This window comes from Arachis ipaensis, chromosome B3 (genome assembly GCF_059453495.1).
Source record: "Arachis ipaensis isolate K30076 ecotype BB chromosome B3, ASM5945349v1, whole genome shotgun sequence".
NCBI classification, from domain to species: domain Eukaryota; kingdom Viridiplantae; phylum Streptophyta; class Magnoliopsida; order Fabales; family Fabaceae; genus Arachis; species Arachis ipaensis.
In genome coordinates, this window is record NC_142438.1 from 145,836,477 (window position 1) to 145,858,153 (window position 21,677).

General features: G+C 33.4%; 2 protein-coding genes and 1 non-coding gene across 3 annotated transcripts; 1 reads left to right on the plus strand and 2 right to left on the minus strand.

Annotated features, from left to right (window-relative positions):
- Positions 1 to 6,784: 6,784 nt before the first annotated feature.
- On the minus strand, positions 6,785 to 12,572 carry LOC107632065 (putative clathrin assembly protein At2g01600). The gene is made up of 15 exons (XM_016335701.3): positions 12,188 to 12,572; positions 11,902 to 11,971; positions 11,683 to 11,780; positions 11,015 to 11,153; positions 10,723 to 10,850; positions 9,317 to 9,409; positions 9,180 to 9,230; positions 8,758 to 8,823; positions 8,600 to 8,665; positions 8,430 to 8,510; positions 8,230 to 8,310; positions 7,930 to 8,106; positions 7,778 to 7,859; positions 7,550 to 7,674; positions 6,785 to 7,381 (listed from the first exon to the last, which is right to left on the minus strand). Exons 1-15 carry the CDS (start codon positions 12,275 to 12,277, stop codon positions 7,022 to 7,024), a joined length of 1,707 nt encoding a protein of 568 aa, XP_016191187.1. The 5' UTR covers positions 12,278 to 12,572; the 3' UTR covers positions 6,785 to 7,021.
- A 1,511-nt stretch (positions 12,573 to 14,083) lies between these two features.
- NDHL (inorganic carbon transport protein-like protein) lies at positions 14,084 to 15,262 on the plus strand. Its single transcript, XM_016335700.3, has 5 exons — positions 14,084 to 14,382; positions 14,461 to 14,544; positions 14,623 to 14,733; positions 14,805 to 14,899; positions 14,990 to 15,262. The coding sequence occupies exons 1-5, from the start codon at positions 14,233 to 14,235 to the stop codon at positions 15,141 to 15,143; spliced, it is 594 nt and encodes a 197-aa protein (XP_016191186.1). The 5' UTR covers positions 14,084 to 14,232; the 3' UTR covers positions 15,144 to 15,262.
- Positions 15,263 to 15,735: 473 nt separating this feature from the next.
- LOC107634013 (uncharacterized) lies at positions 15,736 to 20,496 on the minus strand. Its single transcript, XR_015907211.1, has 10 exons — positions 19,736 to 20,496; positions 19,449 to 19,586; positions 18,929 to 19,117; positions 17,609 to 17,746; positions 17,367 to 17,485; positions 17,134 to 17,266; positions 16,923 to 17,052; positions 16,746 to 16,825; positions 16,473 to 16,607; positions 15,736 to 16,377 (listed from the first exon to the last, which is right to left on the minus strand). It is a non-coding gene; the product is annotated as an uncharacterized LOC107634013 (transcript).
- Positions 20,497 to 21,677: the final 1,181 nt, after the last annotated feature.

Genomic DNA, 21,677 nt, shown 5'->3' on the forward strand with positions numbered 1-21,677 from the left:
TATAATAATAATAATCATTTTTTAAAAATTATTTTTAAAATATATCTTAAGAATATAATAATAATTACTTTTAAGAAATTGATGGTTTTGCATAACTTTTTAGTCTAATATTTCTTTTTCATGATATTTTCAAAATGTTTCTAGAACACATATTAATAAAGGATAATACTATAGTGAAGAAAAAAGTTGAGTAAAGAATGAAAATTGTTTGTTTTATAATATAAAACATATTTAAAAAATAAAAATATTATGTGCAAGACACACTTTTTTTAAAAAATTTAATTATATTTTTTATGATATTCTCAAAATCTATTTCTAGAACACATATTAATAAAGGATAATACTGTTCATACCCTAACCCAATGATAAGGCCCAGGTCCAAACGAAAGGCCCAATCCAAAAGATTAAGTCTCGCTCTACACCGATCTTCACCCCACGAAGTCGGTTCCTACCACGACTTGTTCTAAAGAAGTTGGGACGAAAATTATCTGGCAGATAAACACCCATCCAAATGAGTAACTGCCCCTAAAATCTTTCTACGCACTTCCTATCTCAACCTCCCTAAGATAAAGGGACGGTTACTCCCCATAAATAACGGAACTACACCAACGGTAGTTATGGGTTCACCTCAAGTATCTTAGAAGCCCAATACTCTCTAGACCTGTTTTGCTCCCTTTTGGCATCAGAATGTCTTTACAGGTACCACCCCCCATTCTCTCATACCGAAGTTGGATGGGGCCTTGGATCATCAATCCGCTTGGATACTTCCTCATTCCGACGATTGGGTCAGCCAAACTAATCCAACCTAATAATCTCCGGTTAACCATCGTAACAAATACTATATTGAATAAAAAAGTTGAGTAAAGAGTAAAGATTGTTTGTTTTACAATACAAAAAAATATTTAAAATATAAAAATATTATGTGCAATGCACATTTTTAAAAAAAAATTAATTATAATTTTTATTCTTTATCCAACTTTACCTTGACGGAAGAAATTTCTATTAGTAAAACTCTAAATTTATTCACTGTTTTTTTTTTCCCATTATCTTCATGTTGGATGTACCATGAAAATGAGTCACTAGTTAGGTATACAATCCAATATAAACAAAAAATGCGAAAAAGAAAGAAAATGAATGGTGGGGGGCTTAAGAAGCCGAAACAAATATGGAGTGAGCAGTTTGTTAGGCTCCAACAGGGTCGAACTTGGCCTTTTATGGAAGCAGGGCTGCACCGCCTCTCACCGACCTTGTTGCCATGTTTTCTAAAATAATTTTATGACAATTCAATATTATTTTGTTCTTTTTTTTGTGATTTATAATTGGTATTTCAATTATATTATAAAAGATCGACTAATCTGGTTTGAAATTTGTGGTGAACATGCTTTTTCTTTATTATTATTTTCTAACTTAGAATTGGAACTCAAAACTGCAACAAAGTGATCTTAAGGCCCTGTGACAATATATGTACTTATGTACATTTTTGAAAGAGGAATCTATGGCTAGCTTCAGTTAATGTTGTGCCTTTGGCCCTCCAAATTGCTTTTGCTTTAGTCAAGTCTCCACCATAAGTTTTTCAGTGTCCAAATTGGCCCTACTTTGTTATAATTGAGCAAATATAATTAACCTACATTACACTCCCATTATCAAATTTGTTTAGTACATACTTGCCAGCTCAAACGAAATCAAAAGCAAATCTCATCATACTTTTGCACCTGTTCATCATAATTGATCATGTTTGAATCCATAAAGCCCCCCCCCAAAAAAAGTACAAATTTTAGATGTAAATAATTGTTATGCCAGATAGTAAAATGGTACCTAAGTTGCAATATAAGCATATATTTAGGTAGAGAAAATTGAAGAGAAGAAAAAATAAAAAGGAAGGTGCCCCCTCATTAATGACAATGTCTTATTATATACAATAAATGAATAAATCAATTCATTCATGATTCATCAAAGTTTGTTATATGAACATATTGTATCATAATTTTAATTATGGGCAAGTAGTTGTGTATAACTTGGGACTAAATGAGATAGGTATTGAGATGGGGCCATTTATGATGTAGTGTTGATTAGGCAGAGTTGAATATGCAAAAAAAGAAAAAATTAAAAACGTTTTTGAATTCAAAGGCACTATCTTTCTTGTTCTTGGAAGAAACATCAAAGCTAAACACAACTTTATAAAGTTAATTACTGGTGGGGGAGCCCTCAATTGCTCCTAATAAATCCCAATTAAAGGAGCATCAAACATTTTTTAAAATGTGAAACAAAATAAAGTGATAAAAAAAAAATTATTTTCTTTTCTTTTATCCTATTGGGAGTTCTAAAAAATAAAAGGGTAAAGTATATTTTTTGTCCCTAAAGTTTGACAAAAGTTTTAAAAATATCCCTAAGTTTTATTTTGTTTCAATTTTGTCCTAAAAGTTTTCGATTTGTATCAAATATACCCTTGACGGCTAATTTTTCAAAAAATTTAAGACCAATTCAACAACAATTTCATAAGAATAACCCTCAATACAAGTAAATCAAGCATAATTTTCATGCATTATTGTTATATTGGTTTTAAATTTTTTTAAAAATTTAGCCATCGAGGATATATTTGATACAAATCGAAAATTTTTGGGACAAAATTGAAACAAAATAAAACTTACGGGTAATTTTAAAATTTTTGTCAAATTTTAAGAACAAAAAATATACTTTAAAATAAAATTTGCTCTTACCCAATTCCAATTTTTGCTTGTTCTGATAAAAGATAATTAGATGAACAAAAATAGAGCTCCAAAAAATTGCATACTATTCTTCAATTTCCCATATTTGGAACAAATGACATGGTGTAAAGTAATTAAAACCATGTGAACAAGAATAATATTATTCAAAAGATTATGTTATACTTATTCACACATAGTTATTAATAGTCCAATATTATGGACCAAATAGCTCCTTGTAAGTTTCAAATTTGGCGAGTTATGCTGAAAATGAGCTCATGAATTGTAATTGTTATCTAATTGCTCAATTAGATGAGGGACCCTTAATCAGGATTAGACGGCTTGCGTGGGTTCAAAGCCAACAAAAAATGTGACATATAAAATATTATGAAATTAATCTGCAAGTGTATATACTTTATTTAATCCTACATATTAATTATACAAAATGGCCCCTATTTTTTCATTTCCAATGATAACCATTAACGTCCTTCTATTACACTCTTAACTTTTTTTTTTTTCCCCTTTTTATTTCTTGATTGGGAGCGCCGCGGGAGAAAGTGAAGGGGGTCTACAATTAAAATTTTATTTTTATTTTAAAAAAATGGTATACTAAAGTCTAAAACTGCTGGATAGAAAATGAAGGGTGACTATGACATTCTAGAGGATCGAAGTTTTAGCATTATTATAAGTAGGCTCCAATGTTTGATATGAGAATCCAGAAGCGATGCTAACTGAGTTTTAAGCTAATTAATTTAGCATTTATTTTTCTAAAATAAATATCATATCCTCTAGGCTCTAGTGCCATGTTGTAACCTTGATTTATAGAGTCCTCATGCTAAGAATGATATGAAAATTGAAAAGGCAAAAATGTCCTATAAAGAGTGGGATGCTATATTTCTCTTTCGTTCTATTTAACAAATTGTGATAAGGTGCCAGAATCTATTATAGATTGAGATAAGCATAGGTATTAGGTGATGGTTAGAATGTCCAATTCTTTGGTTCACGGATAAGAATGAGCAAAAATAATTTTTCATTCTTTTTTAGAAAAATATATAGATCAATGTAATTGAATGTTCCCATTCTCATTACTAATTCTCCACACTATAAAAAAATAAAAAGTAAGGAAAAAAATTTTATGTAGATTTTGCAAGAAAAGACTTTAGACGAGGAGATTCTGAACTGCAAATTTACAAAGAAAATTTGGAAAGGATTAGTTCTGCCTCGAGTTGAGTTGTTTACTTAGTTTGTATTGGTAAGCTGGGTCAATATAAAGGATCGACTAAGTATGTTGGGAATCCTAGAACAAAATGATAATTTGGGCGTGTTGTGTAAGAAGAATGTTGAAAATGTACATCACTTATTTATTATTTGTGAGTACTCTTAGCAGGTGTGGTGTATATGGATCACGGTTGGACAGGTGTGGACTACTCCAATATCTTGAAAGATCATTTTGAGAGTTGGAGATCTATGCCTATGAGAAAAGAGTTGCGTAAATATTGATTAGTTGAGTTCTTTTCAGTTATATGAAATATTTGATTACGAAGGAATGACGTCATATTTCAGAGCAAGACAACAGGTGTCGTAAATTGTGCAGCTCAATCGCTTTTATGTGTTATGGAGTAGTGTGATAAATAACTATGTTGTTGATAGTTATGCCGAAAATAACATAAGAGTTGTTTTGTTTTTTTTTTTATCATGTTTGTCTTTGTCTTTGTATGTTCCACTTTGAGTGTTGAACTATTTCTTTCAAAAAAAAAAAAAAAAAGAAAGAAAGAAAGATTCTTCAAAATTATACTACTCCCAACATGTTAATGTATGGACAAAGAGCCTATAAAAATTTGGTTACTGAAAGATGGCCTGCACTTATCTGCTAGTATGCACCTTCAATAAAGTAATTTCATTGTGGCATAAGTTTTTTATTTTATTTTATCTTTAAGATAGTGAATTTAAAAGAGAATTAATTTTGCCTATGCAACAACTAATGATTAGATATGAATGTTTTAAGTTGCATAAAAACTAACTATATTGTATACAACAAATACAGATTAAGGCATCTACTATGATGGATTTGCATGATACTGACATCATGTCTATAAAGCATATCAAAGGGATGAAAGGACATCTACTGATCGATGGAGACATCTTCAATTCTTCTATTTTTATTTGATTTGATATAATTTTAACCTTTCTGTCTTCAAAATCTATACAAGATTATGGTTTGGAGAATGAAGAGAACTTAGATTCCTATGGCTACAAATGAAATCCGACACCATTTTATTCCCTAATCCTTTTAAAAAGCAGAATTAATTAACTCTTCTAAACAGCAATCAGCAGGGATTTGAAGGACAGTTCACACAGATGGGACCAAAAGAAAAAAATTGCCTGAATTTAAAAACAGCCTATAACTTGAGTTGTTGTTTGGTGGCAGAAATGGAACTGCCACAAAAATAATTTTAAACCTATTACTTCATTTTCAAAAAATAAAAAATATACAACATTGATGTATAATTCAAATTCATCATGTACCTTTTAGGGGCCCTCTAATTCTATAAGGGTATATCTATATATACAAAAATATATATAAGTAAAAATAGCAGTCACAAAAAGCAAATCAATATACATAGGTTTTTGGAATATTCTATTCTAAGTTGTGAATATTTATTTTTGCTGAAATCTTTTAGGAAGTAAAGGCAGGTTGGAACGCTGCCTTTTTCTTTTCTGTTGTTTTACAACTTAGGATTCTGTTTTAATATAAAACCAAAACCAAAAATAAAAAGAAATACATAATAGATAAATTAAAGAAAGTAAGAATCATAGAATGGTTGGCTGATAATAGGATACCACTCATTGTTCCTTAAGCAAGAAAATAAAAGAGATTAAACAAATAAACAGAGAGCGCACCCAACACAAAAATGATAAATGGTACTACTTAACATATTATTTTAAGGCTAAAAATGTACTTTAAAATTTATATTTTTAAAAATATTATGCTTAGAAATATTATACCTAAGTATTATTAAAAAAACTTGTTTTTTATTACTATAAATAATTAAATATTATTTTTAATATTCTCAAAAATAAGTTATAAATATATTTGTTCATTGTATATATTCTTGGAAATATATTCTTATTTTAAAAAATACTATCATTATCAATAAAAGAAAAATCTCTTTGATATTTAATATAATAATTGAGAATACAATAATATTTTAATAAGATAAGAATAAAAAATTTTAACTTTTGGCAACAGAATTTTCTGAAAGTTAAATTTTATATTGAGAATATAATTTGATGAATAATTCCTTTAAGTAAATTAAAATTCCTGGAGAAGCCCACTTAGATAAATTGAAAGAGATGTGTTAGTAATGATGATGACTTCAAAAGTGTTGGATATGTGGGACATGGACATATCTATTCACCTTACTTTCTTTTTCTCCTTATTCACCCTCTTCTTTACTATGCTTTCACTTTGTTGCCTCCCCTTATAGCTACCCTCTCACTCTCTCTTTCAAAAAACTCTTTGATACATTACCATCCAAAAATACACACATGCATAGGCACACGTAACAATGTCATGAATGCAGATGTAACACTTTGATAGTGGATAGTAGATACTCATATGATCTCTTCTGCTATCAATTACTTCTTTGCTAAATAATACTCTGTTTCTCTAGCTGTAACACGTGTGTATTCTACCAAAGTAATTAATTGAGACATATCTAACTTTATGGGTCTTTAAAACAATGTGATCCCTCCCACCAAAAAATGTAAATAAGCCATTGATCTGGTGAAAAATAAAAATCGAGTAAATTTCCTTTTTTGCTGTAAATGAATCACCACAACTGTTTATTATCCATAAAAATAATCCTATACATTCAAGTCTTTTTATTAACCAAGTTGGTCTAAGATAATAAAAATCAGTTATGACTATCATTATTTCAAGTCTTATTGTTTAATTTGATTGAACTTGATTCATACAAAAACTTGGTGTGTAACATAACTCTATCCATAAAACCAAACAATAAAAAGGTATCATATATGAACATGCATGCTTATGTCTTCAAGAAAATGAGTGGAGAATATCCAAAGAAAGCAATCCACAATTCTTTATATAATAAAATGATTATTACATTGTGTGTCTAAGTCTTGGATTTTATAAGGCAAGCATCCCAATCAAGAAACAACCTATCTAGCAACAAAGAAAGAAGAAAGTAGTAGTTGATCATTTTACAATTTCCACAACCCTAAAATGTAGAAAATCCATCTTGGTTTTGATTAAATACAAGCATGCATGCATCTCCAAAAAGGCATTCATTCCCTTACAACAAGCCAGTGCTTCCAAATGGATTGTTCTGCGGGTGAGAAACAGGATGTGCAGGGAAAGCCCCATAGCCACCATCTCCAAAGGGATTTGCTGGGTTCATCAGCATATGCTGTTGCTGCTGCTGTGGTGGCTGCGGCTGAAAGGGTTGTTGGTAAGGACCAAATGGATTCACTTGTTGCTGCCCCATTGACGCCATTTGGACATTGGTTGGCGGGGGGATGCTGCTTGACAAGGCGAATGGATCATTCACTTCAAATGGGTTCGGGACAGGTGCTCCATATACCGGTTGCTGTGCAGATCTGTACGCCGCTTCGTCGTATAAGCTGTTAAGAGTAAGAGAGTCCAATCCACCAGCCTGAAACACAAAATAAAATTAAAGATAAACATAGCTGCTAGAAGGATTTAGCTGTTCTCATCATTCACTCTGGACCAATCACTTACATAACTTTACATTGATTTTACACTAATATTAGTATCAATTTATAACTACTAACAACCCAGAATGATCAAACGAAGGTCCTACCAGTTGTCTATCATTGACTGAAGAAATATCGGTACTTGGAGTGGTAACCAGAGCAAGCTCCCATCCAGTTGGATCAAAATCTTTTGGTTGCGTTTGAGTAGCACTTGGGTTAAAAGCAGTAGTGCCTACTTGCACAAAACAGATGAGCAGAAACATTTCACAAAACCTTGACGAGCATCATAGTTTGCGAAGAAAACAAAAAGAGAAGCACCAAAAAAGAAAGCTCACCATTCTCGGTGGGGACTATGGCTAGGGCAAGGGCATTTCTTTCCTCTAGTGATGATGCATCAGGTGTGGTGTCATTCAATCCCTGCAATTGGGGCACAAATAAGTAAAGTTCAGGAAAGACAACTGAGATTATTTTGTATCTGAAAATGTACCAGTAAGTCTCCAGTTTCAAAATTGTTCTGCGGCGGTGGCAGAGAAGCAGGAGGAGGTGCAGACTCAGAATTGGAGGCAACATCGTTGTCAACACGAACTGATGGCTCCTGTTCTTCAACATGTACTTGAGTGTCTTCAATTTCAGGAGCATCTTCGGCTCTGTAAGTCAACTGAAGCTGTCAACACAGAAGAAAGAAGTTAATGTTTGAGGATTTCAGGATATCTAGCCAGGGTATAGAGAAACAAAATGACATAAAATAAGCTATAATGCCAACTGGGCACACAATAAACATACTAACCAATGGCTCATTTGGAACCGTCACTACTCGCGGTGCCTCCCTAATATACTCTTCCATGGTTGTGAGAAAAGATTGTGGAGGCTGAAAACCACAATCAAAACAATTGGAAATTGGCAGCCCCATGATAAAAATGGAACAGGAAGACCAATAATAAAAACGCTAAATTGAAGCATGAAATTGACACATTTGCAAAGACAAACCTCTCTTAAAACAGGAAACTGAAAATTCCTGGCAAGTTCCAACCCTTTGCAAACTTCATAGAAATCAGAGAGACTTGCGGCCTGCAAAGGTTGAGCTATTTTTTAAATACATGCATCATGAAATTAAAATAGATGTGTTGAGGTTAACAAAACTCTATACAAATCATCACCTGCTGACCAGCACGTTTATACGCTTCAAGAGCTTTAATAGCTTCATGCCTGGGCATCTCAAAAAACTGCAAAAACAAAATACCGCTTCACTTCCCATTATAAAACACATTTTACTGAACTTGATAACATTATATAGAGAACAATATGCTATATTTACCTTATCAACAAGATTGATAATGCCATCATTAATAGCACAATAAATCTTAAAGCTCTCTTTCAGTACCTAGAATAAGCCACAGAACCAGGTCAATTTCAAAATCAAATAATTACATACATTCCTCTAATACCAACTAGAGGAATAACAAAAAAAAGAGCCTAGTGTCATAGCCCTCACTAACCAAGAGGATGTGATGGATACCAATCTCACTTTGAATAAAAGAAACATTAGTAAATGGGCGCAGATATTTAAAATTTACTTCTATATTTCTAAGCCCAAAATAGTTAATATTTCCTTTTTCTATAGTTGCCATAAATAGAAATACAAGTGAAATGTAAACCCTGAAAATGCTCAGTGCTCAGTCACAGGTTTCCCAAAATTGTATACATGCATACTTTCCAAAATTATATATCAAGACATACCAGAGCCAAAGCATATTGTATCACATAATTGCTAACAGCTGCTCCTTCTGGCTGTAAATATAAAGATCAGCATACAATTAGTTTCTATGACTATGATACAAAAAGATAATAGATATCAAAATGTTTCAAAACATTACCCGGCAACCAACAAGTCTATATAGCAGCTGCTGCAGAGCAGGCAACTGCTCCAAGAGCTCCTCACTATCTAAATCCCTGGTCTTGCTGTACCCCTGCTTGAAACATAAATGATAATTGAAGACTTAAGAATTGAACATTGTACAACAAAATTATTATTAAAAGGAGCAAGATTTACAGTAGAAAAATAGTAGCAAGTCTAAACAAAATACATTAGCATACCTACAAACAGAAAAAACAAATACATCCACAAACAGCCATTATGTAGACTTCTACAATATCAATCAGCAATAGAAAAATAAGTGTTTCTGAATACATCAGCATACATTGCACATGACAGAAGAAAAACTATGTGAGATCTACGAAATAGCATTGTGCCATTTGCATTAATCCAATTAATTACCTCAATATACTGTTACGTACCCTCACAAAGGTGGGAGCAAAAAAGAAGATTCTATTGAGGCAGCAACAGGGGGCCAAGGGAATTCCTCCTTTACAGTAGCAAGAATAGGAGAGGGAAAAAAGCAAATAGTGGAGAATCACTTCTGTAACTAATTAGGCACATGGCAGATTTAGTTAGGAAAGAGAGATTCTGTTAGGTGGAGAATCACTTCTGTAACTAATTAGGCACATTGCACCTGGGTGTGTGATCCTAGGTTGATTCTGTTAGGGAAGAGAGATTCTGTTATATAAGGAAAAAGGGATAATGAGAGGGTAGGAATAAAAAGAGAGAATTGAAGCAAGAGTGGTAGTCACCCTAACACTACCATAGCATTTTTCTGTTCTATAATTTTCTGCATTTCCAGTATAATTCCATAACTGGTGAAGGGTTGATTTCATTCCTACCCCAGCTCTTCTAGTTTCATTGTTACATATACCCAAACAAAAAGATTGAGCTTCCTGAGAATTTTGAACTCCCAAATAGGTTTTCCTAGGACAAGCCTCTCATGGATAGAAGAATTAGTATGACTGAGTTTGAAGCAGAAAAAAGGGTCTAATTATCGAGCAAAAAGAAGTAAAAAACTTAAAAGGTTCTCACTATTGGTGAAGGATCACCTAAACCCTTATTACTGTCCCATAAAATATCAAAAGCCAATGTATCCCTGGTAAACAAGCTGTCATCAGACATGGGAACTAAAAGAAATTTCTTGTTGGATTGAAGGGAAGGCCAATTTCGGGAAGCATCTGAAATACTACTAATGACCTTCACCACCAGTATAAACGCATAAACATATTTGAAACATAGCAAGCTTTTCACTCGTAATTAGATACGAGTTTGGTAGCCGTAAATAGCATCAGACTGGTATTTATTTTCAGACGAACACTACCAAACGACATAAAACAATGTCATAGATACTACATACTTGAAATTTAGCAGCAATCACAAGGAAGAGATGAATGAAATTACCTTCTCCTGCCCTGGAGCAGGCTTGGGTAGCCGCTCAGCTTCAATATCATACTTCAGAATCCTAAAACATTCGAGTCTTTCTTCCAAAAATAATGCATATGTACGAACCCAGGCAGAGCAATCCCATGCTGAATGCAAATAAAATCACATAGGAAAAATAAAGTATGAAACTCAATTTAATTATAGGTGAAAAAATCATAAAATTTCATAACATTCTGTTGAAACCTCTAACTAGAACCCAAATGACCGCAAACCAAATAAAATACATAAAAAATGATAAGGTAAAGGTTACCAATTGGGCTAGAATCATCCTTAAAATTAGAAAGCTGTAGAATGCGTCCTCTCTGTGAGAAATTCAGAAGTTCTTCTCTAAAAGTTGGATCGCCCTCCCTCAATAACCGATGGATGACGATCAGCGTTTTCAATGCCACCTGTGAACAAGACAAAATGAAGAGAAATATGCATATCTATATCTAAATATTAAACAATTATGACCTAAATAAACCGAGTTATGCACTTGAGCTAGTAACAAATGCCAAATTACAGGTAGAGAAGATCAACAGTTACTGAAATCACATAGGGCAAGGTCTAAATTCTGGATAAACAGAAGAATCATGAATAATACAAAATACTCAGTTGAAATATCAATAGTTGAAGCACCTTGAAAAATTACAAGTATTGCATTGTGTTTAACAAGCAGGAAAGATGATTCGGTCCCAAAAATGAGACAAATAGAAAAGTACAGAATGCACAGAATCCTATTCCTCCCAAACAATCCACAAACTAAACACCATCCCAATCAAGAAAGAAAAGGGGCAAAGTACATGTCTAAGAAATGAACACAATACAAATTATTGGCTATTGAATACTCAAACAACATCATAACTGCAAGTTCCACTAATCTCAATTGATCATCACACAAACTGAGTATTAAATGCAATTTCCAATTAAATGTAATACCGTCCAATTTCGAGTCTTGGCCAGTCGACGGGAGAGTGCATGAATGCAGTATGCAACATCAGCCCTGGGACGAACAGCAGCAGTGGCAAAAAGAATCTCTGCAAACAAAACCCAAGAAAGAATGCAAATTTTACGATTCTCCCATTGCAAAATTGAAACCCTCAATATAAAGATCGATTTGGATCTATAGAGATCACGCAAATCTACAAAATCACTCACTTCTGAGATGTCTCTCTTTAGGAGGGCACTCAACATGGTTCGTGGCTTTGACTATCGCAACGTCCAAATCCTAACAATAGCAAAACCAATCAACCCGCCCAAGATGAGAGAAGAAACCCATCAAAGAAAACACAATTAAATTAAAAAAAAGAAAGAAAATAGAAGCGAATCGAGGAGAGGGGATTTTTCTTGGCATCCAAACACCTATCTTTAGAAAACGGAAGAAAGAGGAGAAAATAAAAATAAAATTTTTAGGGAAATAAAAAGACCCAATTAAAGAGAGTACCGCGTAATCGCTGTTGACATGGGCGAGACCCACTTTGGTAGAATCTTTGAGGGCACCATAGGCTCTTCTCCAAGACTGAAGCGTACCCATTTTTTGAGTTCAAGCGATGATCTATCTCTCTCACTCCCTCGCCTCTCTCTCTCTCTCTTGCTAGATTTTTCTCTCTCTAGGATCTTGCGTGTGTGATGGGTATTGATCAGAGGGCAATGAAGAGAGAGAAAGTGAGGGACTTTGATCAAAGAATATTGAAATTTTCTTCGAACTGCTGCAACTATGCGAAGGATTGAAGAAAGAATCGAATTGGGTATTCCGACAACCTTGGCTTTTGACGGCCCCTCCCTTCGCTGTGCGTCATCATCTGTTTATTTTGTTATTTATTTATTTTATATAATATATTTCCGGTAACATTCTTTTTTGAAAGTATAAAATAAAAGTCCTTGTAGTATTATTTTGATGAAATTGGTTACTTGAAAGTAAAGTGTGAAAATGTTATTCCAATAAAATGTGAAAATGTTATTCCAAAGTTTATGTTGCTCACAGAAATAAATTTAAAAGATGTTAACGATAAATAAATTTTAAAAAATTTAAAAATATAAAAAAAATTAGATATTAAATATATGATAAAAATTATATTTTAATATAATTTTTTTAAGTATTATTATAAAAATAAAATATTTTTATTTTTAAAATTTTATAATTTTTTATCAAATAACTTTTTTTAATTTTTTTAGTTGTGAATGATTAAATTTTTTTATAATAAAAAAATTTAAAAATTATATTTTATTTTAAATTTTTTATACATTTTTTAATATTTATTCTAATATTGACACAAAATTCAGATTAGATAATCTATTTGTTAAATATGAATTTTTTTTTATTTATAAAAAATATAATATTTATTAGTTTTTTGTTATATTTTAAAATTATTTAAAATTGTATTATCGATAATATTTTTCAAAGATCTTATTATTAGCGCCTAAATCTTTTGGTTATTAAGTATTAGGTAATAGGTTTATTAAGTATTAGCGCTTGAATCTTTTGGTTTATTAAGTATTAGTTAACAATCCCAATGTTTGTTGTCACCTCTCCCTCACCATCGAATCAAGCTCTCTTTTATCTCTTTCAACTTTTAGGGGGGTTGTTACTTGTTAACCAAAAAACCAAACAGAAAAGATGGCCTCTAGAGTTTGGAATTTAAGAGTGTAAACGGATTTGAATGTTACTTATTTAAGTATTAAGATATTATGGTGTTTTGTTTTTGTAAAATCATAACCTAAACAAATACGATTACTTTTTTTAACTGAATATTTTTTATTTTTTTTTTAAATGAATAGCTCCAAGAAAAACAAACTCAGGTTGAAATTGTGACAATTATGAGAGTAAGGATCATACAAGTGTGAGATGATGAGGAACAAAGATGTTTCTAATCAATTCTAACCTTTTTGAGAGACAAATTGATTCTAACTAATATTAATCCTCTAATCTAATACTTAACATTATTGTCATCGCAATAATGTACTAGCTAAACAAATTTCACTAACCATCCATGGTAAGTTTTTCTGAGGGATCAGGTTGTCTCATGACAAACATAATCAAAGTTCAAATTGTCTAATTTTTGTCTTGAACAGCATTGTCTTTTGAAAAAATTGAAAGAAGTGTCGACTCTTAAATTATGAGTTCACTTGCATAAAATTTTAACCCAACTAATTGGTTGATGCTATTAGAATCAAGAGCAATGATTTGGTGTGGAAGTGAGACTATATTATAGTAAAGACTGAAGGAACGGTGTTGGTTGGACTAACTACGCAATCATAAACATCACGAGAAAAATAAATAAATAAATAAATAAATAAATAAATAAATAAAGGAATTTTACAAGCTGAAAGGACAAGAAAAAGAAGGAGTGGTGGCAGATGAGTCTCAATAAAGACGTAATCTATTCAATCCGCCGTTTGATTTTGTCATCTATTTTGCCACACTTGCCTTCCATGGAACTCATCAACTAAGCAAAATCAAAGGATAAGGAAAGCAGCAATTTACAGAACATGAGCTCCTCACTCAACTTTCATCTCCATCTTCATCTTCCTAAAGCTCTGCCTCCACTCCCCACTCCACCACGTGGCACTTCCTCTCTCTTCATTGCTTCCAAACACGAACAACCATCTCACAAGACCACCTCTTCCCAATCACTACATGTACATCTTCTCCCCAGCCAGTAGTTTAATTTGTAAGATCCTTTTAAAGAATCTTATCTGACTTGAATCCAATTGTAGATCACATGCAGCGGCAAACATGACTATTTCAGCATGGAGAAACAAGGTGTGGCACTGCACATAGGAGCAGCACTCTTGGCCTTGGTGAGATTCTTATATACATAGAAATTGAGTTTGTTGTGTTGTTTTTAGACAGAGAGTTGAGTGTGGCTACTTCAACAGGCGGAGCAGCCAGCATTAGCAGTCACCGGAGAGAATAATCACCCAGTAGAACTCACCTGGATTTTAACACAAGCCGGCATTGTTTTCTTTTTCTACTTCCTCGTCGCACCGGTAGGTTGTTTCCTATGCTGTTCTGTGCTGTTTGGTGTTCATCCAACTGAAACTTGGTGAATGAATTGCAGCCAATAATCATGAACTGGCTTAGGATAAGGTGGTACAGAAGAAAGCTTGGGGAGATGTATCTCCAGTTCATGTTTGTCTTCATTTTCTTCCCAGCGTAAGACCCTCTTACTCTCAACTCTCAAGTCTTAAACCAAACTAAACAGTTGCCACAATGCTTGTTTTTTATTTATTTATTGTGTTGTAGGATTATTCTGTGGGCACCATTTCTCAACTTCAGGAAGTTCCCAAGGGATCCATCCTTGAAGTTCCCTTGGTCTGTACCCGAAGATCCTTCAAAAATTAGAAATTCATACTCTAAGTATCCATTTGCCGAACCTGAAGATTATGATTATCCGTGATTTTAAGATCACAATACAGCACATCACTTGTGATTGTAATTCCGAGACTAAAGTACACTTCTCCCCAACTGCATTGTTGTGAATGTAGAAATATACACCTCCTGCTTCTGCTTACAGAATGCGTTGAGTATTCAATTGCAAGAAATTAATAGGTAAAACTTAAGACCAATCTCAACTCCGATAAACTGTTTCTAAGATTAGTAGTTTAGTACTATTCATTCAAGTATTGTTACACGCAGTTGAAACAGCAGAAATACATCAACCACTTTCTATCAGTAGCTTCCCAAGATTGATCATTGATATATATGACAAACATAAACTTGTAATGATTAACCGTATAAAATAGCCAACCATAATCAGTTCAGCAATTGAATTGTTGTATTAGCAATTATTATATTGATTCCAAATTTAGCAACATCATGCGAGCTTGAAGCAAAGCAATCATATGTTTGTATTCTGTATCGACCGGATTCTTCTATAAGCTGCACGGGAACGTTGTTCGTTGGAAGGAAAAATATATAATAGAAATCGAAGAAAAAGAAAAACATAAGGGAGATGAGGGAAGAACCCTGATAAATGGACAATAGTGAAATGTAGGGAAAATGTTGTGTGCCCAGCTCTTTTCTTTTTTTCTTTTTCCCGATCAAAAGTGTGCCCAGATTTGATTCAACTAAACTCACTTCAGAATACACTGTAATTACCTATGGCATTTTGCCGCATGGTTAATGTAAGGCATTAAAATAACTAAAATTTGGGAACTCAACCAAAACAACATGAAATAAATTATAAAATGGTCAAACTAGAGTAAAGCTCAAAGCAGTGTCGACCGCAACTATTCTGTATCTGCCGAAAAGTATCTGAACCAAGTGTACAACCTCCGCATTATGCCCTTTATTATGAGGCAATTGGTCTACTGTACCCATTTTGTCAACGGGATTCGGATGGAAAGAAATTTCCTGCTTGGGTGTGAGCAACCAACTGCCAGCAATGCATAATATTTTCAGAGCGCTCACTGCTGAGGGTTGAAAACCGCAGAGAGCTTCTGAACATCCCACGACTCCAAGTTGGGGGACAAGAACACAAATCCCACAGCCAGAGCAAGGACTGTAACGGTCAAACATGCTGTGCAACCATGGCTTCGGGTAACTCTTCCTAATATTATCTTACAATATTTATCTGCATCCTTGAAGAGTGCTTGGCGAGAATCTGTCCCAGTAGTCAATACTTTCTCATTCTGTAGCCAAAAATAGTTCAATCCATTATATACCAAGTCAAATATTCCACTACTTCACTACAATACACACAATTCAATGATAAGCAAGAAACTACCTTTATTTTAAAACCCTTCAGTGTATCCCTTAGTGCCTCATAAGGAGACAATTTTGCTGATTGCTCCTTCCAATCATCAGAAAGCTTCTTCAGAACTGAAACGCTTGCTTCAATGTTGTCCTGATAAACTCGTTCCTGGCCATGTAAATTAAAAATTAAGACAAAATAAGTAAATTGAATATGTTGAATCAATGAATGGAAGTTAAAATATTTTTAAAGAGAACACAACTTTTGCATAAATCAACACGAACACTAATAAATAAAATAGCTCACCCATTGCTTGTAGCACTCAGTGCTCTGGCTGAAACACCAAATACAGATACCAGCTGCTTCTTTGGACAACTCAGGATTATCTGAAAAATACATCTAATGTTCAAAATATCCTAAAAAATATTTCATCTAAATAAGAAAAGTCCACATATGAAAACATAAAACCAGGCTTTTCCATACTTTCTCCTGCTGCTTTGATAGCGAAATTGAACATCTGCTGTCCAACTTGCTTCATTGATTTACTTCCCGGGGAACCACCAAGAGCCACCTCTTTCAGAGTGGGATATATGGCCTCAAATCTTTCAGTAGCCTACATAAAAGTAGAATATAGAGTGTTTTAGACTTATGATACATTTAAAGACAGAAATAGACAAGCCAGCATAACATTTACCTTTACTCTAGCTGAAGATGTAGGGAAAGTAACCCGGAGCAAAATTTCAAAAGCAGGAGGAGGAATTAGGCGTTCCCCTTTCCTTACAGCACCATTTACTAAAACAGGCCGTGCTTTAGGGGTTGATAAAATTCTGCCAGCAAATCACATAAAAGATAAACAAATAAATAAATAAAATTATCAATTACACCAACGTTGAGAAAACATTTCAATTTTTTTTTTAAAGTACATACTTCTCAACCAGCTGCAAAACCAAATCCCTAGATTGTGGGTTTCCACTTTTGCTAGTCACTATAGGTAGGAGATTCCGTGACCAAGCAAACAACCCTACTGACAGATCTCCTACTGAAGCCTAAAAGAAATGTTTAAATATGAAGCATTAGCAAAATAAAAGGGAAAGATAAATTTCTCCTTTTGAAAAGTTTAAACAGAAGATATTTTGGGATGTATAGAAGTTGACTGCATCTTATCTTACCTGAGTTATCATCCATACAATCACTGGAAGCTTATCTTGCCCTTGATACTTGGTATTGTCCCTCAATGATGGCAACACAGCAATAAGAACATCAGGCTTCCGACGCAATACCATTGCCAAAACAGCAAATATTGCAACCTGAAGGTCATGTAAATTCAATGTCAATGTGCATATGATAGATTGGGGAGAAAAGAAAACATGTTTGCATTTGGAAAGCCACACATAAATAGAAAGTTCGAACATAATCATCTTTAAAAAACATGAATAAATAATCTGTCAAGTAAAAGAAACAGGGCAAAATAAAATCAAGAAAAATGATGATGCCAGAGCAATGAAATCAGAACTGCAATGTACAAAGCAACATTTTAATTCAAATTTAACATATGGTAGATTCAGATGGAAGTATTCGTTATCATTTTCACCTTCATTTTCAAATGCTTTCAAAATTTAGAAAAGAAATCATATCCACTGGATAGTTTAAAAGGCACAAGATAGCTTATTTTTCCAACTCTTGGAACGTGGAAATACGTGAATGGCAACTGAAGAACATGGTCATTTGACATCCTAGGCCCCTACACTATCGAATGCCCCTTAAACCGCAGGCCAACAAGATAATTATAAATCATGTCCATATTAGAACCACGAAATCTAAATCTCTTTATAACAACCCCCCCCCCCTCCTCTTTCTCTTTTCTCTCTCTTTTGTTTAACATCTTGAAAAAAATTACAAATGCATGCTGATGTTTGTACTTGCATATGCCAAGGTCAAAGAAGATCCCCATAGAAATTTGAGACATCATACATAAAAATGAAATTAAAATTCAGCAACATTGAGCCCTATCCACTGGCCTCTCGAAAGGATATACAAATCCAAGCCACTTAAACACTTAGAAAAGAGGTTATCATATGAAATCTGCTAACTTACCACAAATAATAGAAAACATCAAACGGCACATAGGTACATACGTAAGAAAGTCACCCTCACCCTCAGACACTAATCAAGCACTCATATTGCAACAGGCTATAGAAAGCAAGATTTGGCTTCCTAAAAGGAAGGTTTCTTTTGTTAATTAATAATGCTTAGGGACGAAGATTGTTCACTTGAACTCACACGTTTGCCAGGAGAAGTATTCGGTATATTTGTTTGAGCTTTAGCTTTGTTTCTGTTTGGTGGGTGGCTTTCTTATTAGTTTTGGATTCAATATGATCCTTCTCTATCCATCCTAATCTTCTAACGGAGGTAACTTCTGTTTTTCCAAAAAAACCAACAGGGGGGGATTCAGCATTGCATGACAAAGAAGCCTATTTGGCATGAATTACCTGAGATTTTGATGACACTTGTTGCACAGCCTTTTTGGAACCCTTGGCAACAGTCTGTTGGCTAGCTAAGTCAGCAAGAATGCTGTCTAAAGCCCAAAGCACAAAGGAACTAAGTGCTTCAGGGGAACGTTGGTTGATCCAATCTGCCGATGTCTTATAAACAGCATCAGGTATGTGAGAAAATGGAACCTGAAAAAAAGACATAGCTATTAATGAGTGGCACGTGAAGAAATAAGAAAGTAGAACCACTATTCTGATGAACAACATAAGATAGAATATGAACTGTTAGACTAGCAAAAATTATTAAATAAATGCTCTCACAGTCTATCTGCATGTTAAGTTGCAAAATTATGCAAACATATTTGCCAGAAAGAAAAAGATACATCAATGATCAATGCTTCAAACACTCGGGCACACAGCATCACAGTTGTGTAATGACACATACAATTTAGAATCAGCAAGAGTCACATCAAGAATGATATTTCATCCCCAGAATAAGAAACAACAATGCAAAACTCACATCAACAATCTTAGCCACTGGTGACTCCCTGAACAACTTCACCCATGGAAACTGGGAAGCGTTAACAGCAGAAAAAGCACGTCCGAAATAATCTGCAAACCGCATCATTTGTATATCCTGCTGCTTCTCGTACGATGACTGTTTCAACAATAACACCAAAAAACAAAGTCAAATCAAACCCAACCCAAATGCATGTGCTACCAGATCTAACAGATCAAACTCTAACACGAATCATTAACATGCAACATTCATTTGGCACAAAGCGCAAGGGATTCAAATTGGCGTACCGATATATCAACAAGAAAAGCTCCCAGATCAGCTGCGTCGATCTTCGAGGCGGCCTCCGACACCGTCACCTTCGGCTTCTTCGGCTTCTTCTCCTTCACCTTCTTCGCCTCCTCCGCTTTCCCGTTCTCTGCGTGACGATCCGTCTCGTCATCATCGTCGGAATCGTAATCGTTGTAATCACGAGTCCGCTGCCTCGATCTGACAGGAGCATCGTCGAATCCTTCTTCGGCCACCCTCCGCGCCTCAAGAATTCTCCGGCGTCGGTCCTCCGACTGAAGCTCCAGCGACCTGAAAACGCCATCGGAGCCGGAGAGCATGCCGTTGGAGGCGAGCTTATTGGAATTGGCGCGCGAATCGTTAGCGGCGTCAGCCTTGTTCGGCTTCTTCTTCTGTCGCTTGGCGTAGGTGACCTTCTGCCAGCCATGGTCGGCGCCGTGAGAGGCAGCGGAGGAGACACCGTTGGATTCGGCGGCAGCGGATTCGAACGCAGATGCGTGCTTATCCTCCATTGTTATTGCTGCTGTGAAGGGGGAAAACGGATATTGTGTGTCTGAGTCTATATCAGTTTCTCGGGCGAGATGAGAAAATCCGAAGGGGAGGAACGAGAAAGTGATGGAAAGAGAGAAAGTGAAAGGAAAATTGAAGAAGGTTGAAAAGGAAGGATTTGTTGCAGGTGTTGACTTTCTGAAATTGACCTCGTTCTCTCCACGGAATTACCGCTATGCCATGTGGTAGTTGTGTTAAAACGGGCACGTGTTCTATCGAATGGCATCCCAACACGTGTATATTTATATCCTGAGTACTTATTCAAAAACAACATTTGTAACCATCTTATCATAAAAGATTAGCTTCTTGTTTCTTCAAAACAGTTTAAAAAAAACACACACACCAAACTATTTAAAAAAATATATACATTTGCCAAACAAACATATTCAGAACCAAACAAACATTTAAAATAATATATGATATAAAAATTAAAAATATTGACATTTTTATTTATAAAATATACATTTTTTATCATACTAAAATAATATAAAATAAATCATCTCAATAAACTAAAGTATTGTAAATATTACATATATCATCTAAAATAAAAAATATTATAAAATAATACTCATAATAAATACAATAAAGAGTACATTCAATAATAAATTAAAAAATTATTATTATAAATATTTTTTTATAAATTATTAAATAATCTCATTATAAATTATAAATAATTATTTATAATTCTATTAATATTTTAGCATCTTTATAAAAAATAGGTTAACCTTTTTTATAAATATTAGTTAATATTTTGAGTTAATAACTTATTTTATATTATTAAAATCTAAGATTTAGAATTTAGTCTTTAATATTTAAAATTTATAAATTTTTTGTCAAAAAAATTATATTTTGTTAGTCTTTAATATTATTAACTAAATTTAGCATTGAATTTATTGACTGCAATACTATCCAAATCATTGATTGGTTTTTATATAAAAATATTCTTATTCTATTCGGTATTTAATTTTGGTAAAATATCAATTAATTTTGAATTTAGTTATTATATGTTCTAACTTCTAAAGACACATAATAAATTATTTTTTTTTCAAAGATAAAAAGACTTGAATCCACGACCTCTTTAAATAAATATGGTAAGTATGAAGAAATTATATCATTTAAGTTATAACTCATTGACATACATAATAAGATTGTTATTAATAAAAATTTTAAATTTTTTATTTTAACAAATGCTCAACAAATCATTAAAAATTCAACTTTATCACTTTATCAAAACAACTCTTTTAATTAAAATTTTTAATTTTACTAAATTTATCTTATTTAGTATTTATTAATTATAATGATAATTAATAAATGTTAAATAAAATAAATTTAAACTATTTTAACTGATTTTCTTTATCTTTCAAATATTATTATTATAAAATAAAAGGTACATTA